Source organism: Pseudogymnoascus destructans (genome assembly GCF_001641265.1).
Source record: "Pseudogymnoascus destructans isolate 20631-21 unplaced genomic scaffold scaffold_13, whole genome shotgun sequence".
Taxonomy (NCBI): domain Eukaryota; kingdom Fungi; phylum Ascomycota; class Leotiomycetes; order Thelebolales; family Thelebolaceae; genus Pseudogymnoascus; species Pseudogymnoascus destructans.
Genome location: NW_020167532.1, coordinates 629429 through 657303, shown reverse-complemented (window position 1 = coordinate 657303; position 27875 = coordinate 629429). Strand labels below are relative to the sequence as shown.

The 27875-nt window shown below is 45.9% G+C and overlaps 3 protein-coding genes across 3 annotated transcripts; 2 read left to right on the top strand and 1 right to left on the bottom strand.

The window, feature by feature from the left end:
• Window positions 1-14391: 14391 nt before the first annotated feature.
• VC83_05384 (uncharacterized protein) lies at window positions 14392-16110 on the bottom strand. The gene is made up of 3 exons (XM_024469006.1): window positions 15754-16110; window positions 15093-15691; window positions 14392-14714 (listed from the first exon to the last, which is right to left on the bottom strand). The coding sequence occupies exons 1-3, from the start codon at window positions 15816-15818 to the stop codon at window positions 14626-14628; spliced, it is 753 nt and encodes a 250-aa protein (XP_024323232.1). The 5' UTR covers window positions 15819-16110; the 3' UTR covers window positions 14392-14625.
• An 8-nt stretch (window positions 16111-16118) lies between these two features.
• On the top strand, window positions 16119-17458 carry VC83_05383 (uncharacterized protein). The gene is made up of 2 exons (XM_024469005.1): window positions 16119-16962; window positions 17024-17458. Exon 1 carries the CDS (start codon window positions 16234-16236, stop codon window positions 16774-16776), a length of 543 nt encoding a protein of 180 aa, XP_024323237.1. The 5' UTR covers window positions 16119-16233; the 3' UTR covers window positions 16777-16962; window positions 17024-17458.
• A 1783-nt stretch (window positions 17459-19241) lies between these two features.
• On the top strand, window positions 19242-20882 carry VC83_05382 (uncharacterized protein; the record flags this gene model as incomplete). The annotated part of the gene is made up of 2 exons (XM_024469004.1): window positions 19242-20397; window positions 20494-20882. 2 exons carry the CDS (start codon window positions 19242-19244, stop codon window positions 20880-20882), a joined length of 1545 nt encoding a protein of 514 aa, XP_024323238.1.
• Between the last annotated feature and the right edge of the window lie 6993 nt (window positions 20883-27875).

Here is a 27875-nt window from a genome sequence, read left to right as displayed (position 1 = left end):
CAGTGCAAATGCTTTCCACCACAAGATGATGCGAAACGACTCTGAGTTTTTTCAGACTAGCATCTACGAAATCGATCAGATCATTCATGAAAAGGAGTTGGTAGAGGACGAAGAAACGCTCTGCCTCATCCAGCAGAAGCTTCCGCATATGCACCAGAGGTACACCGATGTCTTTTCGAAGTTGGAATCGGATCGAATTCCCCCCCACCGCATATACGACCACAAGATACAGCTCGAAGCCCCTTTACCAAATGCTTTCTCCCCGTTATATCGACAGGGCACCGAAGAGCTTAAGGCTACCAAGCAATATCTGCTGGAAAACCTGGAAAAGGGATTCATCGTCAACAGCAACAGCCCCTTCGCGTCCCCTATCCTATTCGTAAAGAAAGCGGATGGCAAATTAAGATTTTGCATCGATTACCGGAAGTTAAATGGTCTCACCCGGAATGATCCCTACCCCATCCCGCATATCGACGAACTACTAGGACGGGTGTCAAAAGCAAAAATCTTCACGAAGCTAGATATCAGACAAGCCTTCCATCGTATACGGATGCACCCCGACTCGGAAGAGTACACGACCTTTCGGACTCGCTATGGATCCTATAAGTGCAAAGTGCTGCCATTTGGACTGACGAACGGTCCCGCAACCTATCAGCGGTATATGAATGACGTCCTGATGCAATACTTAGACGACTTCTGTACCGCATACCTAGATGACATCCTAATCTATTCAGAGGACCCTACAGAACACATAGAGCATGTGCATAAGGTCCTACAGCGTCTCCGAGAAGCTGGACTCCAAGCCGATTTGAACAAATGCGAGTTCAACGTCACCAGGACAAAATACTTGGGTTATGTTCTCACTACCTCCGGTGTCGAAGCGGACCCTGACAAAATCGAACCCCTTCGTAACTGGATCCGACCAACCACTGTTACGGGTGTTAAGTCCTACCTGGGATTCTGTGGCTTCTATAGACAATTCATTCATAATTTTGGCAAAATAGCAAAGCCCCTCACCACCATCACTAGCCCCTTGGAGCCGTTCCGGTGGACAGACGAATGTGAGGATGCGTTCGAGGAATTGCGACGACAACTTTTAGTGGTACAGGCACTTCACCACTTCAACCCCGAATTGCCTACGAAGCTGGAGACCGACTCCTCTGATGGAGTGGTAGCTGGTGTCCTGTCTCAAGAACACCCTGACAAGCGATGGTACCCCGTAAGCTTTTACAGTCATGTCCTATCCGGACATGAGATCAATTGGGAGATCCACGACAAGGAACTATTCGCAATAGTAAAGGCCTTCAGAAAATGGAGGCCCGAGTTGGCTTCAGTGCGCCACCGAGTCGATGTGTACACTGACCACCGTTCGCTGGAATATTTCATGTCTACCAAGGTTCTCACCGCGAAGCAGGTTCGATGGATGGAGCTACTCTCTGACTTCAACTTCTGCATTACGTACACCGCGGGCAAAAATAACCAGAAGGCTGATATTCTGAGCCGAAGAGACCAGGACTTGGTAACGCAGCAGAAAGTCAAACTTGATAGTAGGAGGAGGGTATTGTTAGGTCCAAGCTGCCTACACCCCCGAATCAGCACCGAACTCGCCGAGAGCTACATAGCATCCATTAATTCGATGGACACACCCAAGCCCCAGGTGCCCTTCAATTTAATAGAGGCGCTATGTGCGGACAATCAGAAGTCGTTCACCGAGACTCGCGCGAAACAACCCCTACCGGACGGATTCGCGATGAACGACGAGCTCCTCCTGTACAAAGGCCGCCTATGTGTGAATCGCCACACTGACCTATGTACGAAACTGATCCGGGAAGCGCACGATCAAGTGTCGTCAGCACATCCAAGTGGCAGGAAAACCTACCAATTGCTCGCCCCAAAGTATCATTGGGTCGGGATGGAAGCGGACTGTTTGCGGTATGTACGAAACTGTGTGACATGCCGGCTTTCTCACACCAATGTCACTAAGCAACAAGGATTCTTACACCCACTATCCGTACCCGAATATCCTATGCAACACCTTACCATGGACTTCAAGGAGTTCCCAAGGGACAAGCATGGATACGATAGCATCTTAGTGTTTATGGACCGACTCGGTAAGAGTTCGGTGACCATACCTTGCTACAAAACCACAACTGCCCGGCAGATGGCGCAATTGTTCATCGAATGGATATACCGATTCGGACACACTCCGGAGTCGATTGTAAGCGACCGCGGACCCCAATTAGTATCATCCTTTTGGCAGGAGTTCGTGGACCTGGTAAATCTGGGTATTCCGTATGAAACTCTCTGAGTTTCTGGGGAGAGTTCATGAAGTTTGACGCTGGGTACTGTAATGGTGGGTGCACCAGATGTGAGAATCTAGCCACCCAAGTGTAATGGTGGGTGCACCAGATATGAGAATCTAGCCACCCAAGGAAGGGATGAATTTACTAAGACAACACACTGTCTTAGGAAACAGAGCCAAAGGGTTGTAGCTTAGACTATTCCACAACGCAGCAATCAGGTGTATGATGTGGTGAAGTGGTTTAGACAAGTTGCAACAAATGTTGAGTCTGAGAACTCAGGGGTAAGTCAGAGGTTAGCACCTCACTGACTTTTCAAAAACAGAGAATAACAAGATCAATGCTTGGAAGCTTGGAAAAGACGTAGAAGTATGTGCTAGTCGATTTACTGTATTGCCTGCTTGCCCTTTCTTAAGGAAAGGGCAATCCTATTTATGCCAAAGGAGTGTAGTTCTCTTATTTTCCATGACTTTCCATGACTAACCAGGCTTGGTAAATGTATTAGAAATCAAGTGCGACCCACAACTAGCTTGCTAATCATGTAGTGAACGTAAGAGAATCCCATAGAACCATCTCTTGGGTTCCTAGCCTATAGGAAGTGAAAAGGAGGTCCAAGGTCAGAGTACCTATAGACAAATTATGTCATAACTTAACCAATCTTGTGGGTAACTAAGGAGCGATGACGTGTAATGAATCATAGAGGGTTGTAGAAGCTTCTAGAGCTATCGTTCATGTTCCTAGGCCTCTAGTTGGTAGAGATATGCCATGTGGTAGTATTGGCCCACCCCCTTAAGGAGGAGATTTTCTTAATAACTTGTTCAATGAGTGTCCAAATGATATGCCGTGATGTATGTAGCATAAACAGATGTAGTAGAAGAGTTTGCAGCAATCGTTGAGTAGTATTGTTTCTGTTGTTGGTGTGATAAGCCAAGATATGTATGGTGACTTGTAGGTTTGAGGAGGAGATTTCTAAGTTTGCTCTTGAGTTTGATAGCAAACTGAGTGCAACGAATGTCAGTATGACATGATCCCCCTTTTAAGGACGTTTGTTGGCTGTCTGCTTGCCCTTTAGCCAGTTGGCTTTCTTAGAAAGAAATTCTAGAATGAGCTTAGATGCATTTTTTAGATTTCTCTTAGGCTCCCAAGTGTTGTCACTTGTAGGATAGCCTTTCCACTTAACGAGGAAGTAGTCCTGACCTCTAAGTGTCTTTTTGTCAAGGATAGACTCTACTTCATATTCTGGTTGATCCAAGATCAGAACAGGAGGTGGAGGAGACTGAAGTGGTCTTAAGGAACTTTCTTGTGCCTTAGACAAGAGAGATGCATGGAAGACATTATGGATAGTCCAAGTAGGTGGTAATGCAAGCTCGAAAGCGTTCTTGCCAATAGTCCTTGTGATCTTAAAAGGTCCAAGTCTTTTAGTATCAAGTTTGTCTGAAGGTCTAGTAGTTGTGATATGTCTTCTAGACAAAAAGACTTGATCACCAACTTTGAATTGTGGTGCAACCACCCCCCTGTTAAAGGCCTGAGCCTGCTCGTCTTGTGCACGCTGTATTTGAACCTTGAGATAGTCCTGGAGGCCCTTAAGGTAGATGATTCTTTCAGTAGCAGAAGGGTTTTTTGAAATTTTCAGGGCAATTCAGTTCTGCCACTTCAAACCTAGGGTGATAACCATAGTTTGCATAGAAAGGTGTCTCTTTTGTGGTGTTAGAGACTGTGTTGTTGTAAGCAAATTCTGCAAGATGGAGAAGATCTGCCCAGTTGTCTTGAGCATAGTTTGTATAAATTCTTAGATATTGTTCAAGTACAGAGTTGACTCTCTCTGTCTGGCCATCTGTTTGAGGGTGATAAGCTGTAGAGAAGCGTTGTTCCATGTTTAAGAGTTTAGAGAACTCCTTAAAAAAGTTTGAAGTGAAAACTGCTCCCCTATCTGAGATCCAGTGTCCAGGAATTCCATGATATTTAAAGACCACCTTGAGGAATAGCCACGCAAGTTCAGAAGCTGTGATAGTCTCATTGCAAGGCTCAAAGTGTGCCATTTTTGTGAGCCTTTCTACCACCACAAGGATAGAGTCATAAGGGGTAGCACCCCCTTTTGGGATAGAAGGAGGCAACTTGACTATAAAGTCAATGGATATGGAGTCCCATGGGCGTTCTGGTATAGGTAGAGGCTGCAAGAGGCCATAGGGCTTTTGCCGTGTAGGTTTGTTCAAGTTGCAAGTAGTGCAAGAAGATATATAGTCTTGAAGAGTAGTCCTTAGACTAGGCCAGTAGAACTTTCTTGTTAGAAGTTCATAAGTTTTTGCAAAGCCAAAGTGCCCTGCAGCTGGAGCATCATGGAACTGCTGTAGGAGGTGTAGCTGTAATCGTTTATCCCTTGGGACATAGATATAGTTCTTGAATAAGAGAAGTCCATGCTGATTTTTTGAGAAATTCTGTAGTCCAACTTTCTCAAGAGAGGATTTCTTCTGGAGGTATTCCAAAGTTCTTTTCGCAAAGGGATCATGGTTGTAAGCATCTTTGAATGCTTTAAGAAGTGTTGCTGAGGGTGTATAGTCTTTAAAGGTCTCTGGTTCCTGAGAAGAGGTAATGGGGGCAACTTGGTCTTGAGGGGATAAGTTTACCCCTAAGTCCTCTGTAGTACTAGGGTTGCTTAAAGATGCTGCTATAAGCTTTGCTGAGTCTAGCAGAGCCTTTGTATTGCTAGTTTTAGCAGAATCTTGGTAGTCATGTCTTCTTGAGAGGAGATCTGCTCTTTGATTCTTGGCCCCTGAGACATGTTTTATAACAAAGTCAAAACCTCCTAGTTGTTCAGACCACCTTGCTTGTCGTCTATTGAGCTGTTTAGTGGTTGTAAAGGTCAAGAGGTTTGAATGGTCACTGTAAATAGTGATAGGATAGTTTGCCCCTTCAAGGTAGCATCTCCAATGCTTTAGAGAACATACTATGGCAAGCAGTTCCTTGTCTGTAATGGGATAGTTTTGTTCAGCTGCTGATAGCTTTCTTGAGTAAAATGCCACAGGCTGTAGCTCTTCTTGTTTGTCTTTTGGAGCTTGGTATAAGATTCCAGAAATAGCAAAATCTGAGGCATCTGTCTCAAGAGTGGCAGGTTTCAAGGGGTTAAAGTGTAGTAACATTTTCCCTTCTTTAAATTCTCCTTTAAGAGCATCGAAAGCATCTTGCTGTGTCTTATCCCAGTGATACAAAGTGTCCTTGTGAAGTAATTGAGTAAGGGGTAAAGCCAAGGATGTATATCTTGGTATAAACCTCCTGTAATAGTTGGCAAACCCAAGGAAAGACTGAACCTCTTTAATGCTGGAAGGAATAGGCCACGTTTGTACTGCTTTTGTCTTTTCAGGGTCCATCTGAATGCCTTCTGTTGAAATTCTATGTCCCAAGAAATCAACTTGAGACATATGGAAAAGACATTTCTCAAGTTTGCAAAAGAGTTGTGCTTGAGATAGCTTCTCTAAGACTTGTCTAACATGTAGAACATGCTCTTGAGTGTCTAAAGAGTATATAAGAATGTCGTCTAAGTAGACAACAACAAAGATATCCAAGTAAGGTCTTAGAATATCATTCATGAGAGCTTGGAAAGAAGCAGGTGCATTGGCAAGCCCAAAAGGCATTACCTGGTATTCAAAATGACCATAGCGTGTTCTGAATGCTGTCTTCCACTCATCACCTTCCTTGATGCGTATCAGGTTATAAGCTCCCCTGAGATCTAACTTGGTAAAGATCCTTGCTGAAGAGAGCCTATCTATGAGCTCAGGGATAAGGGGTAAAGCATATCTGTTTTTAACAGTGACTGCATTAAGGCCCCTATAATCAACACAGAGACGCAAGGAGCCATCTTTCTTCTTGACAAAGAGAATGGGAGCTCCTGCTGGTGAGGAAGAAGGTCTGATAAAGCCAGAACTAAGGTTCTCATCTAGGTATTCTCTGAGAGTTTTCAGCTCTAATTCAGATAGAGAGTAGATAGGGCCGTAGGGAGGCATTGAGCCTTCTGCGAGTGGTATCTCATGGTCATAAGGCTGGTGCTTTGGCAGAATTGATGCCTTTGCCTTGTCAAAAAGATGTTGGTAGTCTTGGTATGCTAAAGGCAAAATGACCTCCTGAGATGATTTCTCCAAATCTGAAGTAGCTGCTATCTCCAGGACAGGTTGGAAAGGTTTAACCCATATCAGAGATGATATATCGTCCATAGTTTGGTCAAAATCCTTGATCTGGGACAAGTTTGAGTCTTGGACCTGAATAGGGGTAACTGAGGCTTGAAGGGTTTTTTCAGTATTGAGCTCAGGATTTGAGCTAAACCCAAGCGATAAATGCTTCCAATTGATAGTTGGATCATGCCTTTGAAGCCATGGAAGACCTAGGATAACTGGGTACTTCATTGGTATAACATCTAAAGAGATGGTGTCTGAAAATGTTGATTTTCCTAGGGGAATCTCAAGTTTGAGTACTGGGGTGTTGCAGGTAATGGAACCTGAACTGATAGGAGTTCCATCAATGACTCGGAGCAACTCTGGAGTGCGTTTGGGAATTGTAGGTAACTGGTGTGTCAAGATGAGGTCTTGAGATATAAAGTTGCCTGTTGCCCCTGAGTCTATCATAGCCCTTGTAGACAACACCTGTTGTTTGAAATGGAGTTGAATAGGGATTAACAGGTGTGTGAGACTCTGAGAAAGCACCATCGACACATCTTTGTTGTCTAGGGGAGAAGTTATAGTCTCAGTTGAAGTTGTGCCTGCTAGGGATTTTTCAAGTTTTTCAGGAATAGCAGTTGTGACTGTGTCTGAGGCTGCTATATGTTTTGAATCAGCACTCCCTCGTGCTGAATAGCACTCCTGAATTCTGTGTCCCCCTTTGCCACAGTATAAACAAAGGTTGTTGTCCATTCTGTGTTTTCTTTCTTGAGGGGTAAGTTTACCCCTTTTCAGTTTTTGAGGGTATCCTGTAGGCTGAGGTGCTGGATTTGCTGTAGATCTCTTTATAGAGGCGTCTAAGTCCATAGGTTCAGGTGCTGAGTCCTTAGCAGTTGGTGTAGAGGTGTAATTGTTGAAATTTCTTGTTGGATGCCAGTCTTGGTTCTTCTCCTTTCTTCTTTCAAAAAGCCTATCATCAAGTCTGACAGCTTTCTCTATAAGCGTTTGAAGTGTTGTAGGGCGTTCTTCTTTGCTGAGTTCATCCTTAATAGAGCTCTTGAGCCCTTGGTAGTAAGTGAAGACTAAGGCTTCTTCATTCCAAGTCAAGTGAGAAGTGATTCTCCTAAATTCTGTTGTATACTGAGCAGCAGAGGTCTTTTGACATAGCTTCTGTAGCTCTCTTTCTGCTGTAGCAGTTTCGTTGATGTCTCCAAAGGTCCTGGTAAGTTCCTCTTGAAACTGGTCATAAGAGGTAATCAAAGGTGTAGTGGTATTTTGGTTGTTGCCACTAAGTCTTCTAAGATATGGCTCAAAGAAGTTGAATGCAGATCCACGGAGGTAGCTGGCAGCGAAATAGATCTTCTGAATGTCTGAGGTGAACTGATGAGGCCTGAGGGTGAAGTAGATGTCCAGTTGCATAAGAAATCCCTTCAACTTCCTCCTGTCTCCATGGTATAAATCTGGTGTTTGCACTTTAGGAAGTGCACCTGGGGTACTCGAAATAGCCAGAGGAGCTGTGGGAAGCTCTGTATGATGTGTCTGAGTTGAAGATTGTGTTGCTGAAGTGTTGGCTTGAAAGGTGTTTTCCAAATTCTCAAGTTTGTTTGCTATAGTTTGTATAAAGGCAAACAGTTGTTGCATCTGCTGTTCAGCAGTAGTTGTAGGAGCTTGGTCGTCCTCCATTGTAGTATCGAAGTGCTGCTATAGAAATAGTTGAAGCTTGAAGCAGGCAAGGTGTAATGGTGGGTGCACCAGATATAAGAATCTAGCCACCCAAGGAAGGGATGAATTTACTAAGACAACACACTGTCTTAGGAAACAGAGCCAAAGGGTTGTAGCTTAGACTATTCCACAACGCAGCAATCAGGTGTATGATGTGGTGAAGTGGTTTAGACAAGTTGCAACAAATGTTGAGTCTGAGAACTCAGGGGTAAGTCAGAGGTTAGCACCTCACTGACTTTTCAAAAACAGAGAATAACAAGATCAATGCTTGGAAGCTTGGAAAAGACGTAGAAGTATGTGCTAGTCGATTTACTGTATTGCCTGCTTGCCCTTTCTTAAGGAAAGGGCAATCCTATTTATGTCAAAGGAGTGTAGTTCTCTTATTTTCCATGACTTTCCATGACTAACCAGGCTTGGTAAATGTATTAGAAATCAAGTGCGACCCACAACTAGCTTGCTAATCATGTAGTGAACGTAAGAGAATCCCATAGAACCATCTCTTGGGTTCCTAGCCTATAGGAAGTGAAAAGGAGGTCCAAGGTCAGAGTACCTATAGACAAATTATGTCATAACTTAACCAATCTTGTGGGTAACTAAGGAGCGATGACGTGTAATGAATCATAGAGGGTTGTAGAAGCTTCTAGAGCTATCGTTCATGTTCCTAGGCCTCTAGTTGGTAGAGATATGCCATGTGGTAGTATTGGCCCACCCCCTTAAGGAGGAGATTTTCTTAATAACTTGTTCAATGAGTGTCCAAATGATATGCCGTGATGTATGTAGCATAAACAGATGTAGTAGAAGAGTTTGTAGCAATCGTTGAGTAGTATTGTTTCTGTTGTTGGTGTGATAAGCCAAGATATGTATGGTGACTTGTAGGTTTGAGGAGGAGATTTCTAAGTTTGCTCTTGAGTTTGATAGCAAACTGAGTGCAACGAATGTCAGTATGACACCAAGGAAGGGATGATTTTACTAAGACAACACACTGTCTTAGGAAACAGAGCCAAAGGGTTGTAGCTTAGACTGTTCCACAACGCAGCAATCAGGTGTGTGATGTAGTGAAGTGGTTCAGACAAGTTGCAACAGATGTTGGAGTCTGGGAACTCAGGGGTAAGTCAGAGGTTAACACCTCACTGACTTTTCAGAAACAAGGAGTAACAAGATGAATGCTTGGAAGCTTGTAAAAGACGGGGAAGTATGTGATAGTCGATTTACTGTATTGCCTGCTTGCCCTTTCTTAAGGAAAGGGCAATCCTATTTATGCCAAAGGAGTGTAGTTCTCTCATTTTCCATGACTTTCCATGACTAACCAGGCTTGGTAAATGTATTAGAAATCAAGTGCGACCCACAACTAGCTTGCTAATCATGTAGTGAATGTAAGAGAATCCCATAGAACCATCTCTTGGGTTCCTAGCCTATAGGAAGTGAAAAGGAGGTCCAAGGTCAGAGTACCTATAGATAAATTATGTCATAACTTAACCAATCTTGTGGGTAACTAAGGAGCGATGACGTGTAATGAATCATAGAGGATTGTAGAAGCTTCTAGAGCTATCGTTTATGTTCCTAGGCCTCTAGTTGGTAGAGATATGCCATGTGGTAGTATTGGCCCACCCCCTTAAGGAGGAGATTTTCTTAATAACTTGTTCAATGAGTGTTCAAATGATATGCCGTGATGTATGTAGCATAAACAGATGTAGTAGAAGAGTTTGCAGCAATCGTTGAGTAGTATTGCTTCTGTTGTTGGTGTGATAAGCCAAGATATGTATGGTGACTTGTAGGTTTGAGGAGGAGATTTCTAAGTTTGCTCTTGAGTTTGATAGCAAACTGAGTGCAACGAATGTCAGTATAACAGGTACCACTCCGGGTCCGGATCGTATCCGACCCAACTAACCCTGTATTGTAGTTGCTTCCAGTGGAGCCTTACGGCGAGGATCTTTCCCATTTCCCATTCCTCTACGCCGTCTATCACTTCGCTGCTAGGCTCAGGCGGATCCTGACCAGGTAGGGGATTGTTCGGATCCTTCATGAGTATGTCTGGTGAGAACACATCGTGTATTTGCGAACCGGTAGGTAGTTGCAATCGAAATGCGTGCCCAATCCGTTCCAACACCGTATATGGTCCGACCCATTGTTGGCCCAGCTTGCGGCTAGGACGAGAGTTTTTCAAATTTTTGGTCGATAGGTACACTCTATCTCCTACGTCCCAGTCGATGGCCCTTCGGCGTCGATTCGCGTGCTTAGACATTTCCTCTTGTACCTTTGTCATGTTTTCCTTTGCGTGGACCCATGCGGTATGCATTCGGTCTGCCACCGCCTTGGCTTCCTCTCGGTTTAGGGTCTCCCAGGGGTTGGTGCTTTTCAGAGTGTTCCAATCCCAACTCGTACGCGGATCAGTTCCGTACTTGAGTCGGTAGGGGGTCATGCCAATGGATGCGTGGGGGAGTGTCATTTGCACGCGGTCCATTATGGGGATGAGTTCGCTCCAGTTATCCTGATAATGGGATACGAAAGGCCTCAGCCTCTGATCGATGTATCGGTTCATGATTTCCGTCTGCCCGTCGGTCTGCTTATGATAGGCAGTCGACAGCTTAACCTTAACGCTGATAATTCGAGGAGGGGTTACGGCAGGGGAGACGGGAAAGGAACAAAACTACGATCACGGAGGGAAAGACAAAGCGGAAGAAACAGAGTCGTTGCTGTCTGCGACTCTAAACTAAAATACCCTCCGAGCCAGGGCGCACTCACCACCGTAACCCTTGCGGGAGACACCCTTCCCAAACGTCTCACCGGCGTCGCAACAAGCGGCTACCACCATGAGAGACGAAGGGTCGAAGTGACCCCACGCGAAGGGCCAGGCCCGAGTCCCCTCCGACACAAGGTCTTCCCCCACCTAGGCCCCATAGGCCGCCCCAACTTCCCCATCCTCCCCCTCCCTCCTTCCATCACCCCGAGTCGGAGCGACCGCGGGAGCGGCAGCGGTGGGCAGTTTGCCCACAGCAGCCACCAACTCCCCCAAGAGAGCAGGAACGCTCTCCTGTTCCGTCCGGAGACGGCGCAGCGACGACCGAATTTGCTGCCCAGAGTCAGCATCGGAACCACACTGAGTCACGAGGGGAAGGGGGTCTACTCACGGCCAGCCCCAACTCGAGGGCAGCCCGAGTGGCGCATGCCTCCTCGTAGAGGTCACGCTCCGCCTCGGAGTGGAACTTTGGCACGCTCTGGGCAGCCAGGAGGGCCACCCGATTGGCCTCGGTGGCGGCGGCGACGACGTCGGCGGGGATGAGGGGGGTGGCCTCTTCGGCGGCCAGGAGGGCCGCAAACTCTTCCCCAAGGAACCAGGGCAGCTTTCACCAAAGTCAGCAACGGCCAACCAAACCAAACTCCGAACCCCACAAGAAAACCTACCGGGATGCAAGGCGAGTGCTGCGACGTGCAGTACCCACACTTTGAACTGGTCGAGGACCAGATGCAGTCGTGGGACTGGATCCCATGGGCTTTGGCCCGAAGGCAGCGCAAACAGAGCACATGGAAGGCGACAGTAAGAGCCCCTGAGGGGGTGGGAACCGGCATCTTCAAATTTGGAATCTGTGATTCCGTCAGCCCAGCACAAGTTATCAACACCGCGCCAACGCGCTCCCATCACCTACTCGTTCTTTGGATTGGAGGATACTATACAATCTATCAGTATCATAAACAAACGGACGGGGAGGGGCCACTTATCGGTCTCGGGCGGGAGGGTTGCTGGCGTTGTTGTTGTAAGGTAAAAACAAGAGGAAGTGGGCGAAGCGGAATACTCAAATGTTGGCTTACAACAATGAATGCCGAATCGGGTTAGCGTGGCCACTTCTTCTTTCACGTTTTACGAAAATTCTACTCAAACGGGTAGCGGACACCTTCCGGTACTGTTTCGGACCCCAAGAACGAACGTTAGATCCAACAAAAGCGAACTCCAGTTTCGCATGCCACACGGACCCTAACGCGATACCACCTCGGGATGACTACGGTGGCAAACAAAGCACCTTCCCGACGCGCACGACAAACTAAGTTGTTCCGGACGCAATTACCAGCCAACATTATGATAACAAGAAACGCTCCGTTCACGGAGACGATACGGAGACGATTCGGAGACGTTGCGGACAGGATACTAGCCGCGTGCATTGTGGACATGATACTAGCCGCGTGCCTTGCGGACAAAGCACTCTCTCAGGAGGGGGGTAGTGTAAGGATGCCTTCTCGTCTCTCATTCTAGGGAGTAGACTCCGGGTAGCCGCGGGGTAACGTGTGATCATTTGGGTGGCCTAACCGAGTCGGAACTGAGTCGGATGGGTTTCGGATACTTGAGAAAATCGACTGACAGGGGTTCCCCATCATCTTTTTTGTATCCTTCATAGTAGACCTATAGGATAGCATCTGTTTAGCCTCCGACTCGCACTCTCATATGCTATTACTGTGAGCTGGGTGCCCTGTGTCCTTACAGTCACGATTCACATAAAACTGAGCAGTTTATCACAATAGCAGAAGAATACAATGTTATTCTATGTGCGCTTCCACCTCATACAACACATCTGCTTCAGCCGCTTGATGTTAAAGTTTTCCAACAGTGCAAGCACTTCCATCAAAAGGCACTTGATAAAGCAGTCCGGAGTTTTGATTATGAGTATAAACTTCGAACATTCCTCTCTGATCTACCACATTATTCGCAACCAGTCATTGACTGTAAAGACTATACAGTCAGGGTGGAGAGAAGCTGGACTTTGGCCATACAATCCAGCATTAGTTATTGATAAACTAAAGGATGCTAGGAACGAAACTCCAGAGTATGAAGATCCTATTCCATACAATACTACAATGACACCTAAAACGAGTAGGCAGACAGTAGAAGGGGTTGAGCATTGGCAAAGGAAAGCTGAACAGGTTTTTAGCTCTCCATCTCAGCATGGATTTGAAGCTTTTGCACATGGGGCTACAATGGTTTTACACCGAGCAGAATTGTATAAGACAGTGCTTGATATTGTTGCTCTCTGCACATTTCAACAAAGGGAGGCAAAGGCTCGGGCACGGAAAAGCTTACAGAGTGGTGGTCAACTATATGCTCATGAAGCACGTGCAAAAAGAGAAGAGAAGGAAGCAAAGGCAAGGGCAAAGGCGGATGCGAAAAAGGTACGAGTCAGCTCAGGTAGCAAAACAGCTACTAAATATGGCTAAGCGGTCTGCAATTGAAGACCGCAAACCAGAGCGTAAGCATGTTGCAGACCGTAAAGCAAATGGTTTGAAGTTGCTTGTAGTGGTCTAACAGTATAAGGCATACAAGAAGAGTAGCGACGACGAAGATGAAAATGAGTCGGTACAAAGTTTAGATAGTGAAAATAGCTCTGTTAATTTTATATTGTTCAGGTAGTTATCTATCAATACTACGCTATTACCTCGTTGATTCATATATATGTACATCGTATTGATGCATACCCAAACTCGCTTTCGCCACCTACTCGCTTCGCTCGTAGGTGGACAAACCACCGAGTTGCCCATTCCCGGTTGCTAGGCTGAACAGCTTTGCCTCTACCACGTCGATCAGCGCATGTAACGACCATGCCAGGGCAAATAACGCCCATCATAAAGCCTGTCTCGTCAAAGTTGTAGAAATCGCAGTCTTGAATACCGTATTTCGCCCGCATATTCTCTACTAGCCGGAACCACGATCTAATAAGCTCGGAATCTTCGCATAAGGCCCTTTGGAAGTCGTAAACGCGATTGAAACGCGTCTTTAACTCTGGTCGTCGTTTTACAAATCGATGTGCCTAGAGCTTTCCGACGCGTCGTCCCCCTCGAGATTCCAGTATGTAATTTGCCATATCTTCTACACGAGCCAGTTGGGGGGCAAATCCTCTAACATCCATATCAAGTATATGCTGAAGAATCATTTCCTCCTCTAGTTCGGTTAATTTGTGATTTGCTGGTCGACGTTCGTGAAGAGAAGTATAGCCGTTCATTCTGAGCCGAAGTGTAGATTCAGGAACTTTATATATTTTCGCAGCAGACCAACGACTTAGTTTTTTGGACGTTCGAATAGCCTCGATAGCTAGAATGATTCGTGCTTCTTAGGTTTGAATTTCCATTTGTAGTTGTTGAGAAAACGCGTGTTGAAGTTAAAGGGTACGTTGGGGAAAAGTGCGCAGGGTCCTGATAAACCACGTTATATCTTTCCATTCAATTTATAATGTGCACATCTCTCCATTCGATTTCCAACATGCACAAAGCTGCAATGCAATCACCCAACGTACAGAAGGCTGTATACAATTCAATTGGCCAAGATGTATTCATTCCACTACCTAACGCAATTTTAAAAATGCTCTTGCGTGCCCAAGTCCAAATCAATATCCCCTTGCTCAGCAAACTGACAAAATACTTGAACTTCATAACTTGATTCAATAATCAATCCATTCGCGGCTGCCGTATTCGATTTACTATTTGGCGGTAGAGTCCAGTGGCTGGATCTTCGTGCTATCGAGCGACGCCGTCTGTGGCGTAGCAGCATCTTGTGTCGTAGAGGCGGCTATGGAGACCCAGTCAGCATCATCAAGGATACACTCCCCAGAGATATGAAATCCAACCTAAGAGGCCTTGCCACACCCACTACAGGCACACTTGCCCTCAGCACACGCGCAGTTCTTTGAATCACCACCACAGTTACAAGTTGTCTTGCCTGAGCTTGCGGTTTGGCTTGCGGCTTGGGTCCTCGATGCCTTTGGGCACGAGGAGCAGGCACACTTGCCTACTTCGCAGGAACAGACCTCGTTGTCGCCGCCGCATGAGCAGGTGGTCTTATCGGTGCCTGGCACTGCCTTCTTCGACTTGCTGGACTTCGCGCATCCAACGCAGTCGCAGCTGCCAGGGGCACAGGTGCATACAGAAGAATCAGAATCACACTTACAAGTAGTCGTGCCAGCTTCCTGTTTCTTGAGGTCGGCGAGACGGCGAGCCTCGCGGTGGATATCCTCGACCTGCTTCTGGGTTTGGGAGTAGAACTGGACGACCTTCTGGCCGGTTGGTGTCTCGGCGGCCTTCTCGTAGTATGATGCTAGGCTATGGAAGAGGCCTTGAGCCTTGGTGGAGATACCGTAGGATTGGTCCGCAGACTTGGCTTTCTCGGTGGCCTTGTACTTGTTGTCGAGGTTTTGGAGCGTAGTCAAGAAGCGACTGGAAATACCGTGCTTGTGGTCCAGGTCGAGCGCACGTTGCGAAGCCTGGTCGCCGATAACGTAGCCATGGGCGAGGTACTCGGCGATGATACGGGAGCGGGGCTTCTCCTCCTGGGTAATCTCGTCGCTGTCCTTCTCGCGTTGGGTTTCATCGAACTCCTTAGCACCTTCGGCACCGGTTACGGAAACTTGGGACTTTCCAAGCTGGGTGTTATCCAGTAGGAGAGCTGTCTTTGCTGCGGTCTCTTTCTCGAACACAACTTCTGCGCTTTGGGTGTCTGCGCTGGGGGTGATCTCAATGGACTTGATCTTCCCACAGAATGAGAAGAAGCTGGTTTAATGTTAGTAGGAACCTCATGCGACATCGTTTGATGCCAGGATTGAAAAACTTACTCTGTTACCTCCTTCTTCGAGGTCGCACTCGAGATGTTCTTGACATAAACAGTGTTGGCCGACATATTGGCGTATGTGGGTGGGTGGCGTGATTTTTGAGTGTTTTATAGTTTGAGATACCAGTGGTTTGATGGAGATAGTATCGAGTGTATCTGTGAATGTTTTGTTTGCAGGAAGACGAGATGGCAACGTAGATTCTTTTTGTACTCGCGAATATATTGGGCAGAGCCAAGTCATCGGTCGCGCCCGCCACTCGAGCTGGCTCTGGACGCAGTGGATGAGGTGGTGAGGGGTCGTGATGACGTCAACCATATTTACAAATACGTCGCTTCGAGATTAATCGTAGTGGTAACGTAGGTCATGGTGTTGTAATATACAGGGGCTACAGTAAGCGACCACACGTAGAACCACGAAAAAACTCAGCCCTTGCGGCTTGGAGCCTCTTAGTTAGTCAGAATCGAATACATCGAATTTACATCAATGAAAGCTGGAGTATGGAGGTATATTGACCCGAACAATATTGATCCTCCTATTCTAGAGCCACCCACTCATCCTGCCCCTGGCTTTGTGCGCGCCGCAGCACAGGCAGGCCAAGGGTTTGCAACATCTTCATCTTCGCAGCAAGCACCCGCAGGTGTGGCAACAAGAGGGCGATCCTCTGCACAGCAACCTCAGCAGTCTGTCGAAGACCAACAACAACTTTCCTCGCAACTGATGCCAATCACATATGCGAGTTTGACCGAAGATCAAAAAGAAGAAATTCGGATCCTAAAAGACGATTACCAACATGATCGTAAGATGTGGGAGAAACAAGAGGAAGCCGTCCAAGGCATCCGCGCAAAATACAAGAGTCAAATCAAACGGGACTTCCTCCCGTATACATATGGCTGTGATTCAGCACACGCGATGCTTGTGAATCTGAAAACACGCTTCGCACCTACCGACCGTGGTAGAATCGAAGAATGGAAGAGTGAGTGGAGAACATTGCAAAAGATACCAAAGGGGTCAACTGTCGATGATTGACTGTCGCAAGCTACAAGTTGCCCCATTCATTGGACATACACCGATCTGTCGCAAGCTACAAGTTGCCGAATTCATTGGACATACACCGATCTTTGACTTTTTAGGTGCAATCTCTTCCTCGTCACCACCATTTGTCAGTATCTTGGATATGAGACTCATCCACAAGTCAACAACATATTCTCTCACGCAAGTAATCACTGAGTATAGAGCTTACTGTCGGCAAACACAATTCTGACAGAAACCTCAGGGGGAGCATGGAGTCTTCGCAACAATGGATAATAGTGGAGAAAGTAGTGATGGAGTCTTTGCAGCAACAGACGGCAATGACAATGAACCTGCACACTACAAGGCTGCACAAATAGAAATACTTCTGCTAGACGATGTCCATGTGGATCAAAACACAAATGGAGAGATTATTATTATATTGTTGAATCAAAAAGACACAGTGGATGGAAACCTAAAAAAGAAACTGAGATGAAAGTGTGGAACTACATTGCAGAAAGACCATCTTTCCAGTCTATAATTTCCAACTACTTGAGCAAGAATGGATCAGGGGACAACAGTCTGCAAGACAGTACAACCTTGATTCTGGAGCCACGGTGCACATCTGCAATGACCTAGCAAAATTCCACAAATTCAAAAAGTGTGATAGTGAAAAATATCTCCTCGCAGGAGATCAACGGGTGATAATTGAAGGATTTGGTTCCATGAACATTGATGTTCAAAATAGCAATGGTCAACCAATAACTATTGCTCTTGAGGAAACAGCCCTTGTCTCCACTTTCCATACATCAGTCGCATCACTGCGCCGATTCATCAAGAAAGGTGTGCACTGGAACATGAAGACTGAATGCCTCACATACAGAGGCAATACAAAAAGCTTAAGGTTGTACTAGACATCGAGAAGGTATTTCAAACCTCATTTGAACCAAGACGTGCCTTATAAGGGACTGCAAAAGAGTGGCACAACTGCATGGGTCACTTAAATCAAAATGCAGTGCACAAACTGCAAGAAAACACACGAGGGGTAGAGGTGACAGACATGGACTATGACACAAACTGTGAAACATGCAAGCTGTCGAATGCAACCAAAATCATCTCTCGAAGACCAATCCCACAGTCAACATATGAGAAGGTACACCTCGATCTCATCCAAATGCATGAATCAGATGAAGGTTATGTGTACAGCATGCACTTTCTTTGCGACTGCTGTCCCATGAATCATCCATACCCGCTGAAGAACAAGCGCCAGGAAACACTTATGCAAACAATTAAAGATTTTGCAGCCTATGTCAAAAGACGATGGAAGTGTGAAATAAAGATCTTTAACTTGGATGGCAAGGCAGGACTCAGAAAAGAATGGGAAAACTGGGTGTAATGATGGGTGCACCAGATGTGAGAATCTAGCCACCCAAGGAAGGGATGATTTTACTAAGACAACACACTGTCTTAGGAAACAGAGCCAAAGGGTCATAGCTTAGACTATTCCACAACGCAGCAATCAGGTGTATCATGTAGTGGAGTGGTTTAGACAAGTTGTAACAAATGATGAGTCTGAGAACTCAGGGATAAGTCAGAGGTTAGCACCTCACTGACTTTTCAGAAACAAGGAGTAACAAGATCAATGCTTGGAAGCTTGGAAAAGATGTGGAAGTATGTGATAGTCGATTTGCTGTATTGTCTGCTTGCCCTTTCTTAGGGAAAGGGCAATCCTATTTATGCTAAAGGAGTGTAGTTCTTGTCATACTGACATTCGTTGCACTCAGTTTGCTATCAAACTCAAGAGGAAACTAAGAAATCTGATCCTCAAACCTACAAGTCACCATACATATCTTGGCTTATCACATCAACAACAAAAGCAATACTACTCAACCATTGCTGCAAACTCTTCTACTACATATGTTTATGCTACATACATCACGGCTTATTATTTGGACACTCATTGAACAAGTTATTAAGAAAATCTCCTCCTTAAGGGGGTGGGCCAATACTACCACATGGCATATCTCTACCAACTAGAGGCCTAGGAACATGAACGATAGCTCCAAAAGCTTCTACAACCCTCTATGATTCATTGCACGTCATTGCTCCTTAGTTACCCACAAGATTGGTTAAGTTATGACATAATTTGTCTATAGGTACTCTGACCTTGGACCTCCTTTTCACTTCCTATAGGCTAGGAACCCAAGAGATGGTTCTATGGGATTCTCTTACATTCACTACATGATTAGCAAGCTAGTTGTGGGTCGCACTTGATTTCTAATACATTTACCAAGCCTGGTTAGTCATGGAAAGTCATGGAAAATGAGAGAACTACACTCCTTTGGCATAAATAGGATTGCCCTTTCCTTAAGAAAGGGCAAGCAGATAATACAGTAAATCGACTATCACATACTTCCACGTCTTTTCCAAGCTTCCAAGCATTGATCTTGTTACTCCTTGTTTCTGAGGAAGTCTGTCCTACTATGCCAGGATTACTCCTTGATGGACATACAAAAGAAGATGCCTATGTATACGTGTATAGGACTTGTGACTTGGAAAAGGTTTATAGACGCTATCGAGACTTACTATTTGGGGGTCACAATGGCCAGGTCCGCTACTACACACATGGCTTCCTACGAGATGTTTGCGAGATGACTCTAGTTCCGCCCCATAGGTCAAAGGCCTTCAACTCTGGTCTATACTTTCTGCAGTGGTATGGTTCGCACAAGGAGATCCTTGATGCTGCAAAGAACTATGCGTTCCATCACCCAGACCTTCTTGAACTAGCAATCGATAAGGACCTATGGGAGGCGAATGCAAGGAGCGCAAAGGTTACCCACGCGAGGGCTTATAAGGACCTTGTCCGCTCCTATCTGGAGAGTAAGGGGCGTGCACTAACGGCAATGGAGAGCTCGCTGGATATGTCTTTTGGCGTCCGTTTCGAGAGCCGCATAACGTGGGCTCTTGCCCTTGAGGTGAAGCGCCAGGCGGCTATGAGGCCAGTAGGAGGCGCTACTGTGGGGGGGGTTGTGCCTAGCTCTTCGTCTTACGTCTGGACACTCCCGACAAAGACGTTCGTTGACTTTATATGTGGGAATATCAATAAGATTACTACTGCTATTGAGCTAGGCATACTGTCTAGCCCAGCCTCTGGACTTACAAAGGACCGATCGAACGTGTTATACATCTTGCTACTTTCGTTACGGGCATTTTCTAATGCCCACCTTCCGAGCCAGCCGCTGCTATGGAGGGATGAAGATAAAGCAGATAGGATGGGAATGGGTATGGAAAGGACTGTTAAAGAGTGCGGTTATGGTTGGTTCTTAGACCACATCCAGTGGGACTCCTTCTGGTTAAAAGACGAGATTGCGAGCAAGGTTCCTACGTTTGGGGCTACTTACATCCGGATGTATCATAACTCGCGTAGCAATATCCATTGTTCCACAGACGCCCTTGAGATGTATTCTAGCTTACTCCGGACGGTTTCTATGGATGCCGTCAAGGCTACTATTCTTCTGGGGTTGATTAGTCACGTCTGCTTTCGCCAGTTTCGCCATGATGTCCGGAAAACATTAAAGAAGGACCTCCTGAACCCTGACGATGTAAAGGACGACAACTCGCTCAAATTTAGCTGGGAAGGTGTGAAGGAAGGGACTACCAAGCCATCAACCCTCATTTGAGGGAACAGAACCGAATTCTGCACTGCTGACATTGCGTTCCGGCACTTCTGGCTAGACGACAAGTATGCTACAAACCCATCTTATACCTTTAATAGGAAGAATTTCGATAAACTTCCATTCCGGGTAATGTATAAAAGGTCGAAGAAGCTCGTCCAGGAGTGCAGCCTAGATTCTAGATCATACGAAGTGTACTTCAAGAGGCTGTTCTTCGAGAACCACTTTGTAGTTCCTGCCCCAAGCACATCAGGCACTCTTGGTTCTGTGGCCAAAGATAAGTCGCGCCGCTGGTTTAGCATTATCAATCCGAATACAGACGACCCGGTTTGGGGTGCGGATGATTTCGTGCCAGGATATCCTCCACCTTGCCCAGACCAGCTCGATCTCGATCGAGAGGCCCTAATAGCTCTTGAACGATCAAGAGCAGATGATCGAGCTTCAAGATAAGATGGCGGCAGCATAGCAGAATTGCGTTAGCTTGCTTTAAAGACCGCTAGCTCCCTTGAAAGACCGAGTGGATTATTGGGATAATTATTTATATTTGGGGCGGGGCTGCTAGTCAAACCACTATAATACAATCACATGTTCCCGCACCTTCATCGCGTCCGACTTATCGCGTCAGACCCCGCATTTTCTGACACATGCATTCGCCTGTATTCAACTGTAGAATTACGAATTTCGAGCCCCCCTACCTAAAAACGAATATGTATATCCATATGGATATAGTAGAATGGCTGCGTATCAGCAGGATAACATAGCCCAGCAGCTTGTTTGGGTACTCACGTGCGTGTAAATGTTAAGCGCGACTTGGGCACGTCCACCATATTTATCTTAACCCTCCCTTTGCAAACAAAACAAACGACGATATCTCCACCCCATCAACTGCCAGAGACCCAATCCATTGAACCAATGCCGCCTCTCCTCGGAGACGATAGTATGGGGGAAGACATACGTCCGTCTGATGCTGTGGATGATTACCCGCTGCCCATCCTGCCAATCCTAAATGCTGCAGTTCAACCTGCTGGAATGTTGTCCTGCCCACCACCCCGCTCGAGAATAACAAGTGCTGACATAGACAACAGCACCACCGCAGGAGGCCCAGATGATACCAATGAGCAGATGATGCAACCTGAACAGGTTCAAAAAGTACATGAACGCGATACTGAGCTTGCTGGCCTAGACCGACCAGCTCCCGATTACCAGGCTGATGAACATGCCACTGACAAGAGCAAGGTCAGCCCACATGATTTGCCAGCGAAAGGGGACATCTTCCACGTTGGAGTGGATGACAACAACAGGCCCTCTGAAGATGATGACAGTGAGGCCGTTTGTGTCAAGGGGAGAAAGAGTGCCAATAGGACCCGTCAAACTCAGTCTCGGTCGAACCAGGTGACGACTCCACACCACGCGAGCCCACAGAATAGCAAGTCACCACAAGAATCTCCCGACGGATATCCTGCGAGAAGATCAATCACCGGTCTAAGCCTTCAGCCAAATGCACGAGAGAGCATTCCGAGTCTGAGTCTGGGTCCGACGGCTGCGACTCACCCCCCACCAAGAAGACAAGCCACGACCGGGGGCGCTACCTTCGTACTTTCCAGCCTCAGCCGCGCCCTATCAGCAAGGGTATTGTGCCCATCACAGATGATATTGATGTGGTCAAAACCATTGCCTACCAAGGCAAGCCCGGTATTGTAATGCTGAATGGCGTCATTGCGTGGACCAAATGTCAGAAGGATCTAAACGAGATGGTTCAGTCTCACCTCATTCAGGCACGGCCAAAGTACACCCAACTCAATTTCGAAGATGCCTACAATAGGGAAGCTGCATTTGCGCAACAGGTGCTAACCTCTGACTTATCCCTGAGTTCTCAGACTCAAAATTTGTTACAACTTGTCTAAACCACTCCACTACATCATACACCTGATTGCTGCGTTGTGGAATAGTCTAAGCTACAACCCTTTGTGTAATGGTGGGTGCACCAGATATGAGAATCTAGCCACCCAAGGAAGGGATGATTTTACTAAGACAACACACTGTCTTAGGAAACAGAGCCAAAGGGTCGTAGCTTAGACTATTCCACAATGCAGCAATCAGGTGTATGATGTGGTGAAGTGGTTTAGACAAGTTGCAACAAATGTTGAGTTTGAGAACTCAGGGGTAAGTCAGAGGTTAGCACCTCACTGACTTTTCAAAAACAGAGAATAACAAGATCAATGCTTGGAAGCTTGTAAAAGACGTGGAAGTATGTGATAGTCGATTTACTGTATTGTCTGCTTGCCCTTTCTTAAGGAAAGGGCAATCCTATTTATGCCAAAGGAGTGTAGTTCTCTCATTTTCCATGACTTTCCATGACTAACCAGGCTTGGTAAATGTATTAGAAATCAAGTGCGACCCACAACTAGCTTGCTAATCATGTAGTGAATGTAAGAGAATCCCATAGAACCATCTCTTGGGTTCCTAGCCTATAGGAAGTGAAAAGGAGGTCCAAGGTCAGAGTACCTATAGACAAATTATGTCATAACTTAACCAATCTTGTGGGTAACTAAGGAGCGATGACGTGTAATGAATCATAGAAGGTTGTAGAAGCTTCTAGAGCTATCGTTCATGTTCCTAGGCCTCTAGTTGGTAGAGATATGCCATGTGGTAGTATTGGCCCACCCCCTTAAGGAGGAGATTTTCTTAATAACTTGTTCAGTGAGTGTCCAAATGATATGCCGTGATGTATGTAGCATAAACAGATGTAGTAGAAGAGTTTGCAGCAATCGTTGGGTAGTATTGCTTCTGTTGTTGGTGTGATAAGCCAAGATATGTATGGTGACTTGTAGGTTTGAGGAGGAGATTTCTAAGTTTGCTCTTGAGTTTGATAGCAAACTGAGTGCAACGAATGTCAGTATGACACTTTGGCTCTGTTTCCTAAGACAGTGTGTTGTCTTAGTAAAATCATCCCTTCCTTGGGTGGCTAGATTCTCACATCTGGTGCACCCACCATTACAGTTCTCTCATTTTCCAAGACTTTCCATGACTAACCAGGCTTGGTAGCTGTAGTCAACGTAAGAGAATCCCATAGAACCATCTCTTAGGTTCCTAGCCTATAGGAAGTGAAAGGAGGTCCAAGGTCAGAGTACCCCTATAGACAAATTATGTCATAACTTAACCAATCTTGTGGTTAACTAAGGAGCGATGACGTGCAATGAATGATAGAGGGTTGTAGAAGCTTTTGGAGCTATCGTTCATGTTCCTAGGCCTCTAGTCAGTAGAGATATGTCATGTGGTAATATTAGCCCAGTAACTAAGGAGTGATGATGTGTAATGAATCATAGAGGGTTGTAGAGATATGCTATGTGGTAATATCAGCCCAGTAACTAAGGAGCGAAGACGTGTAAGGAATCATAGAGGCTTGTAGCAATCATTGAGTAGTATTGCTCTTGTTGTTGGTGTGATAAGCCAAAATATGTATAGTGACTTGTAGGTTTGAAAACTGCTGGGTACCTCTTCAATCGATTAACCACAGCAGTGCTCAACTACAAAACCCCTTATGGACGATTATTAAAGCTCCCTAATATTCAAACAGAGAACGTTAAGCCTCTGTTGTCGCATGTTCACATTTACGGGTGTCGAGCATATGCCCCTATCCAAAACCGCCCAAAATTGGACAGACTCAAGAAGAGTGCACAAATTGGTTATTTGGTAGGATACAACTCTACAAACATTTTTCGCATCTGGGTACCGACACTCAAAAAGGTAATAGTAACAAGAGATGTTGCTTTCAATGAAAATAAGATGTTTGATCCACTGTACACTTCTGTCGCAACACCAGCTGAAATCCAGCAAGCGGTAGAAGTCATCGAACTGCCTGAGTCGGACAATCAGTACATCGATGATCATGAAGATGAGCAACAGCCATATCAACCTGCAGATGTCACTACAAACCAAGATGTGGAGCCACTGCAGGGTGAGCCAAAACATAGTGGAGAAAAATCTCATCAAGATAGTTTCTCAGGGGGTGATAATACTCACTTACGGACTCCGGAAATGACCAGAACGAACTGATCATAGTGTGCGAAGACACGATGTCTATTCCACCACCATCCAACATCCAAACTCAGGTGAAAGTGTAATAGTTGGTACGACCTTTAACAAGCAAAGGGTCCATCGCACAGCATTGCCTACAGCCCCAAAATACTGGGACCAGCTCGATGTAACGCTGACTTCTAAACGATAGAAGACACAGAGGTTCTCTTGCGTAAAGGTTTACTTATCAGAGGAGGCAGGGGATCAGACACAAAGGCTTCAAGTAACACGTTACTAGTATATAACAAATACTGTATTGAGTTGAGCACGAAGCTCCTATCTAAGGAAATACTATCTACTTATATAGTGGCGTCGTGCCTAGTGGACTCTTGGGAACTCACTCGAGTCCTCGGAGTCCTGGACTCTTAGGACTCTTCTCATCATCCTGCGAGTCCATCACGTGCCTAGTGGACTCCTGGGAACTCACTCGAGTCCTCGGAGTCCTGGACTCTTAGGACTCTTCTCATCATCCTGCGAGTCCGTCACGTGATACTTTCAGAACTACTATTCCCCGCTGCCCCTCCAGGTACCAGGGCCGGTCTCATGCGACCTCCCTCCTTCCTGTCCTGTAGTTGGCCAGCCTTCTTGTTCTGTCGTAACACTCGAAAGCCACCCACATCAGATCGGCTTCAAAACAGCAGCTGAGAAGGAAATAAATGACCTTCGAAAACAGGGTACCTTCACATCTGTTCAAGATGAACAAATATATTCATTTGTAATACCTCTTATGTGGGTATTTACATACAAGTTTGACGATAGTAGCTACCTTGTAAAATACAAGGCTCGACTTGTTGTGAGAGGAGATCTGCAGCGATACTCTATCCATGATGAAACGTATGCAGTGACACTAGCATTGCGGACTTTCCGTGCACTTATGGCAATCACAGCCTACTTCGACCTCGACACTGATCAAATGGATGCGATCAATGCATTCAGAAATAGTCGCATTGACGAAGAAGTGTATGTGCGCTGTGCAGACAGATATCAAGAACAAGGGATGTTCTGGAATCTCAACCGTGCCCTTTACGGATTACGACAGTCACCACTACTTTGGTTTCGTGACTTCTCAGAGACGTTAACATCTCTAGGTCTTACACAAGTTCCTGAAGCACAGTGTCTGTTCATGTCCGATAACCATAATAGTCTTCTTTTATATTGACGACATCTGTATCCTCAGCCACCCAAGACATAAGCGTGAAGCAATAGACTTCCACACAAAACTCATGGAGGCATACGAGTTCTGGGAAATAGGGGAAATAAAATGGTTCCTCAGAATTAGAATTGTGTGAGACGGCACTCAGCGCAAACTGTGGATGTGTCAAGATTATATATTGAAAAGATTATTGCATCTTACAAGGTCATGCAAACAAGGATGCCGCAGAGACCAATGATCACAGTCTAACTTACCCTGTATAATGGGCAACCAACAAAACAATAGATTCATCTCTATCAACGGAAGATTGGATTAGTGAACTATGCTGCAGTCGTGACTAGACCTGACATAGCCTGCGCAATGCAAAAAGTAGCAGAGTTTCTCATCAACCCCGGACCAGACCACCATGCTGCAGCCGACCGACTCTTGCTCTATTTGCAAGGCACGAAGAATTATGCACTTCAATATGGACCAAACATTGACGAACTACACTTCCAATGTTCAAGTGACGTCTCATATGCAGATTGTGAGGAAACAAGACGAAGCACAGAAGGCTATCTGTTTACACTCTTCGGCGGCGCCATTGACTGGCGATGCACAAAGCAGAAAACTGTGTCAACTTCAACAACAGAAGCTGAGCTCCTTGCACTCTCTCACTGCGCAAAATAACTGTACTGGTGGCAGCGATTCTTCTCCATGATAAAATTGGAACTGCACGAAGAATATACCCTACAATGCGACTACCTGCAAACTGTATGGCTCCTACTCAAGGAATCGCCCAAGCTCGTCACAAAGCTGAAGCACATCGATGTGCACTCCCACTGGCTGCGACAAGAAGTTGAACACCAAAAGATTCATATAAACTTACGACAGCCCTAGCATCCCAGCCAGTCATTTTGACCTTGTTGAAGAAGGTGAACGTCCACATTGCTGCGGTGTGAATGAAGGTGTTACAGCTATCGGCAGAGCTATTAGCCGAGTAGGTCACGCTACAGGACCACACGTCACCCTGCAGGATGGAACTATGAGAACTGTTGGAACTTCTACAGTTCCTACAGTTCCTACAGTTCCTACAGTTCCTACAGTTCCCTAGGGCGGAACTTAGGGTGGAACTGTGAAGACTGTAGGAACTAGTTCCTTACAGTTCCCTTTGGCACGATGCCACTATATAAGTAGATAGTATCTTCTTTAGATAGGAGCTTCATGCTCAACTCAATATAGTATTCTTTACAATACTGTAACATGTTACTTGGAAAGCCTTTGTGTTTAATCCCCTGACTCCTCTGTCAAGTCAACCTTATGCAAGAAACCTCTGTGTCTTCTATCGTTTAGAAGTCAGCGTTACAGAAGGTTGGGAGGGGTGTTCGCTATAAGTGAATATCAGTAAAAGATTCGGTACGAGAAGAACATGAAGGAAGGAAGGAGCTTCAGTGCAACTGAAGGGGAGAGAAGCTTTGATGCTTCCGAATGAAAGGGGAGCTTTGGGGCAACAGAAGTAAGGGGGAGGAGTTGCGCCTAATGTAAGGATGCCTTCTCGTCTCTCATTCGAAGGAGTAGACTCTGGGTAGCCGCGGGGTCACGTGTGATCATTTGGGTGGGCTAACCGAGTCGGACAGGCTTCGGGTACTTGAGGAATTGACTCACAGGGTTCCCCCTGGTCACGTGTGATCATTTGGGTGGGCTAACCGAGTCGGATGGTTTTCGGGTACTTGAGGGAATCGACTCACAGGGTTCCTCCTTCATCTTTTTTGTATCCTTCGTAGTAGACCTATAGGATAGCATCCATTTAGCCTCCGACTCGCACTCTCATATGCTATTACTGTGAGCTGGGTGCCCTGTGTCCTTACACCTAAGGAGGGGCGACTTACAGTTGTAAAGAGGATGAAGAGGAAAGAAGGAGTTTGAAAATCGGAGTTTGTCACCTTCAGATTTTGATCTTGAGGCTCAACTGCAATCTACGGGAGCGTGGGGCATCATGTGTTGGTTCAGTATGAAAGAGGGTTAGGGCTTAGTCATGGGTGTGGCTGAAAACATGATTCAGATTCCTCATCGTGATTCCCGGCACAGAATTAAGGTGGTGCAGGTATGTCTGGGAAGTGCGCAATTTTATATGGAGGTAGCATTTAAAAGTTTTGTCCTGCCAAGAATGCCAAGGTATGCATAACTTCCCCTCACTTGGGACCGACGAACTGACTAACAATCGACAGTGCCTT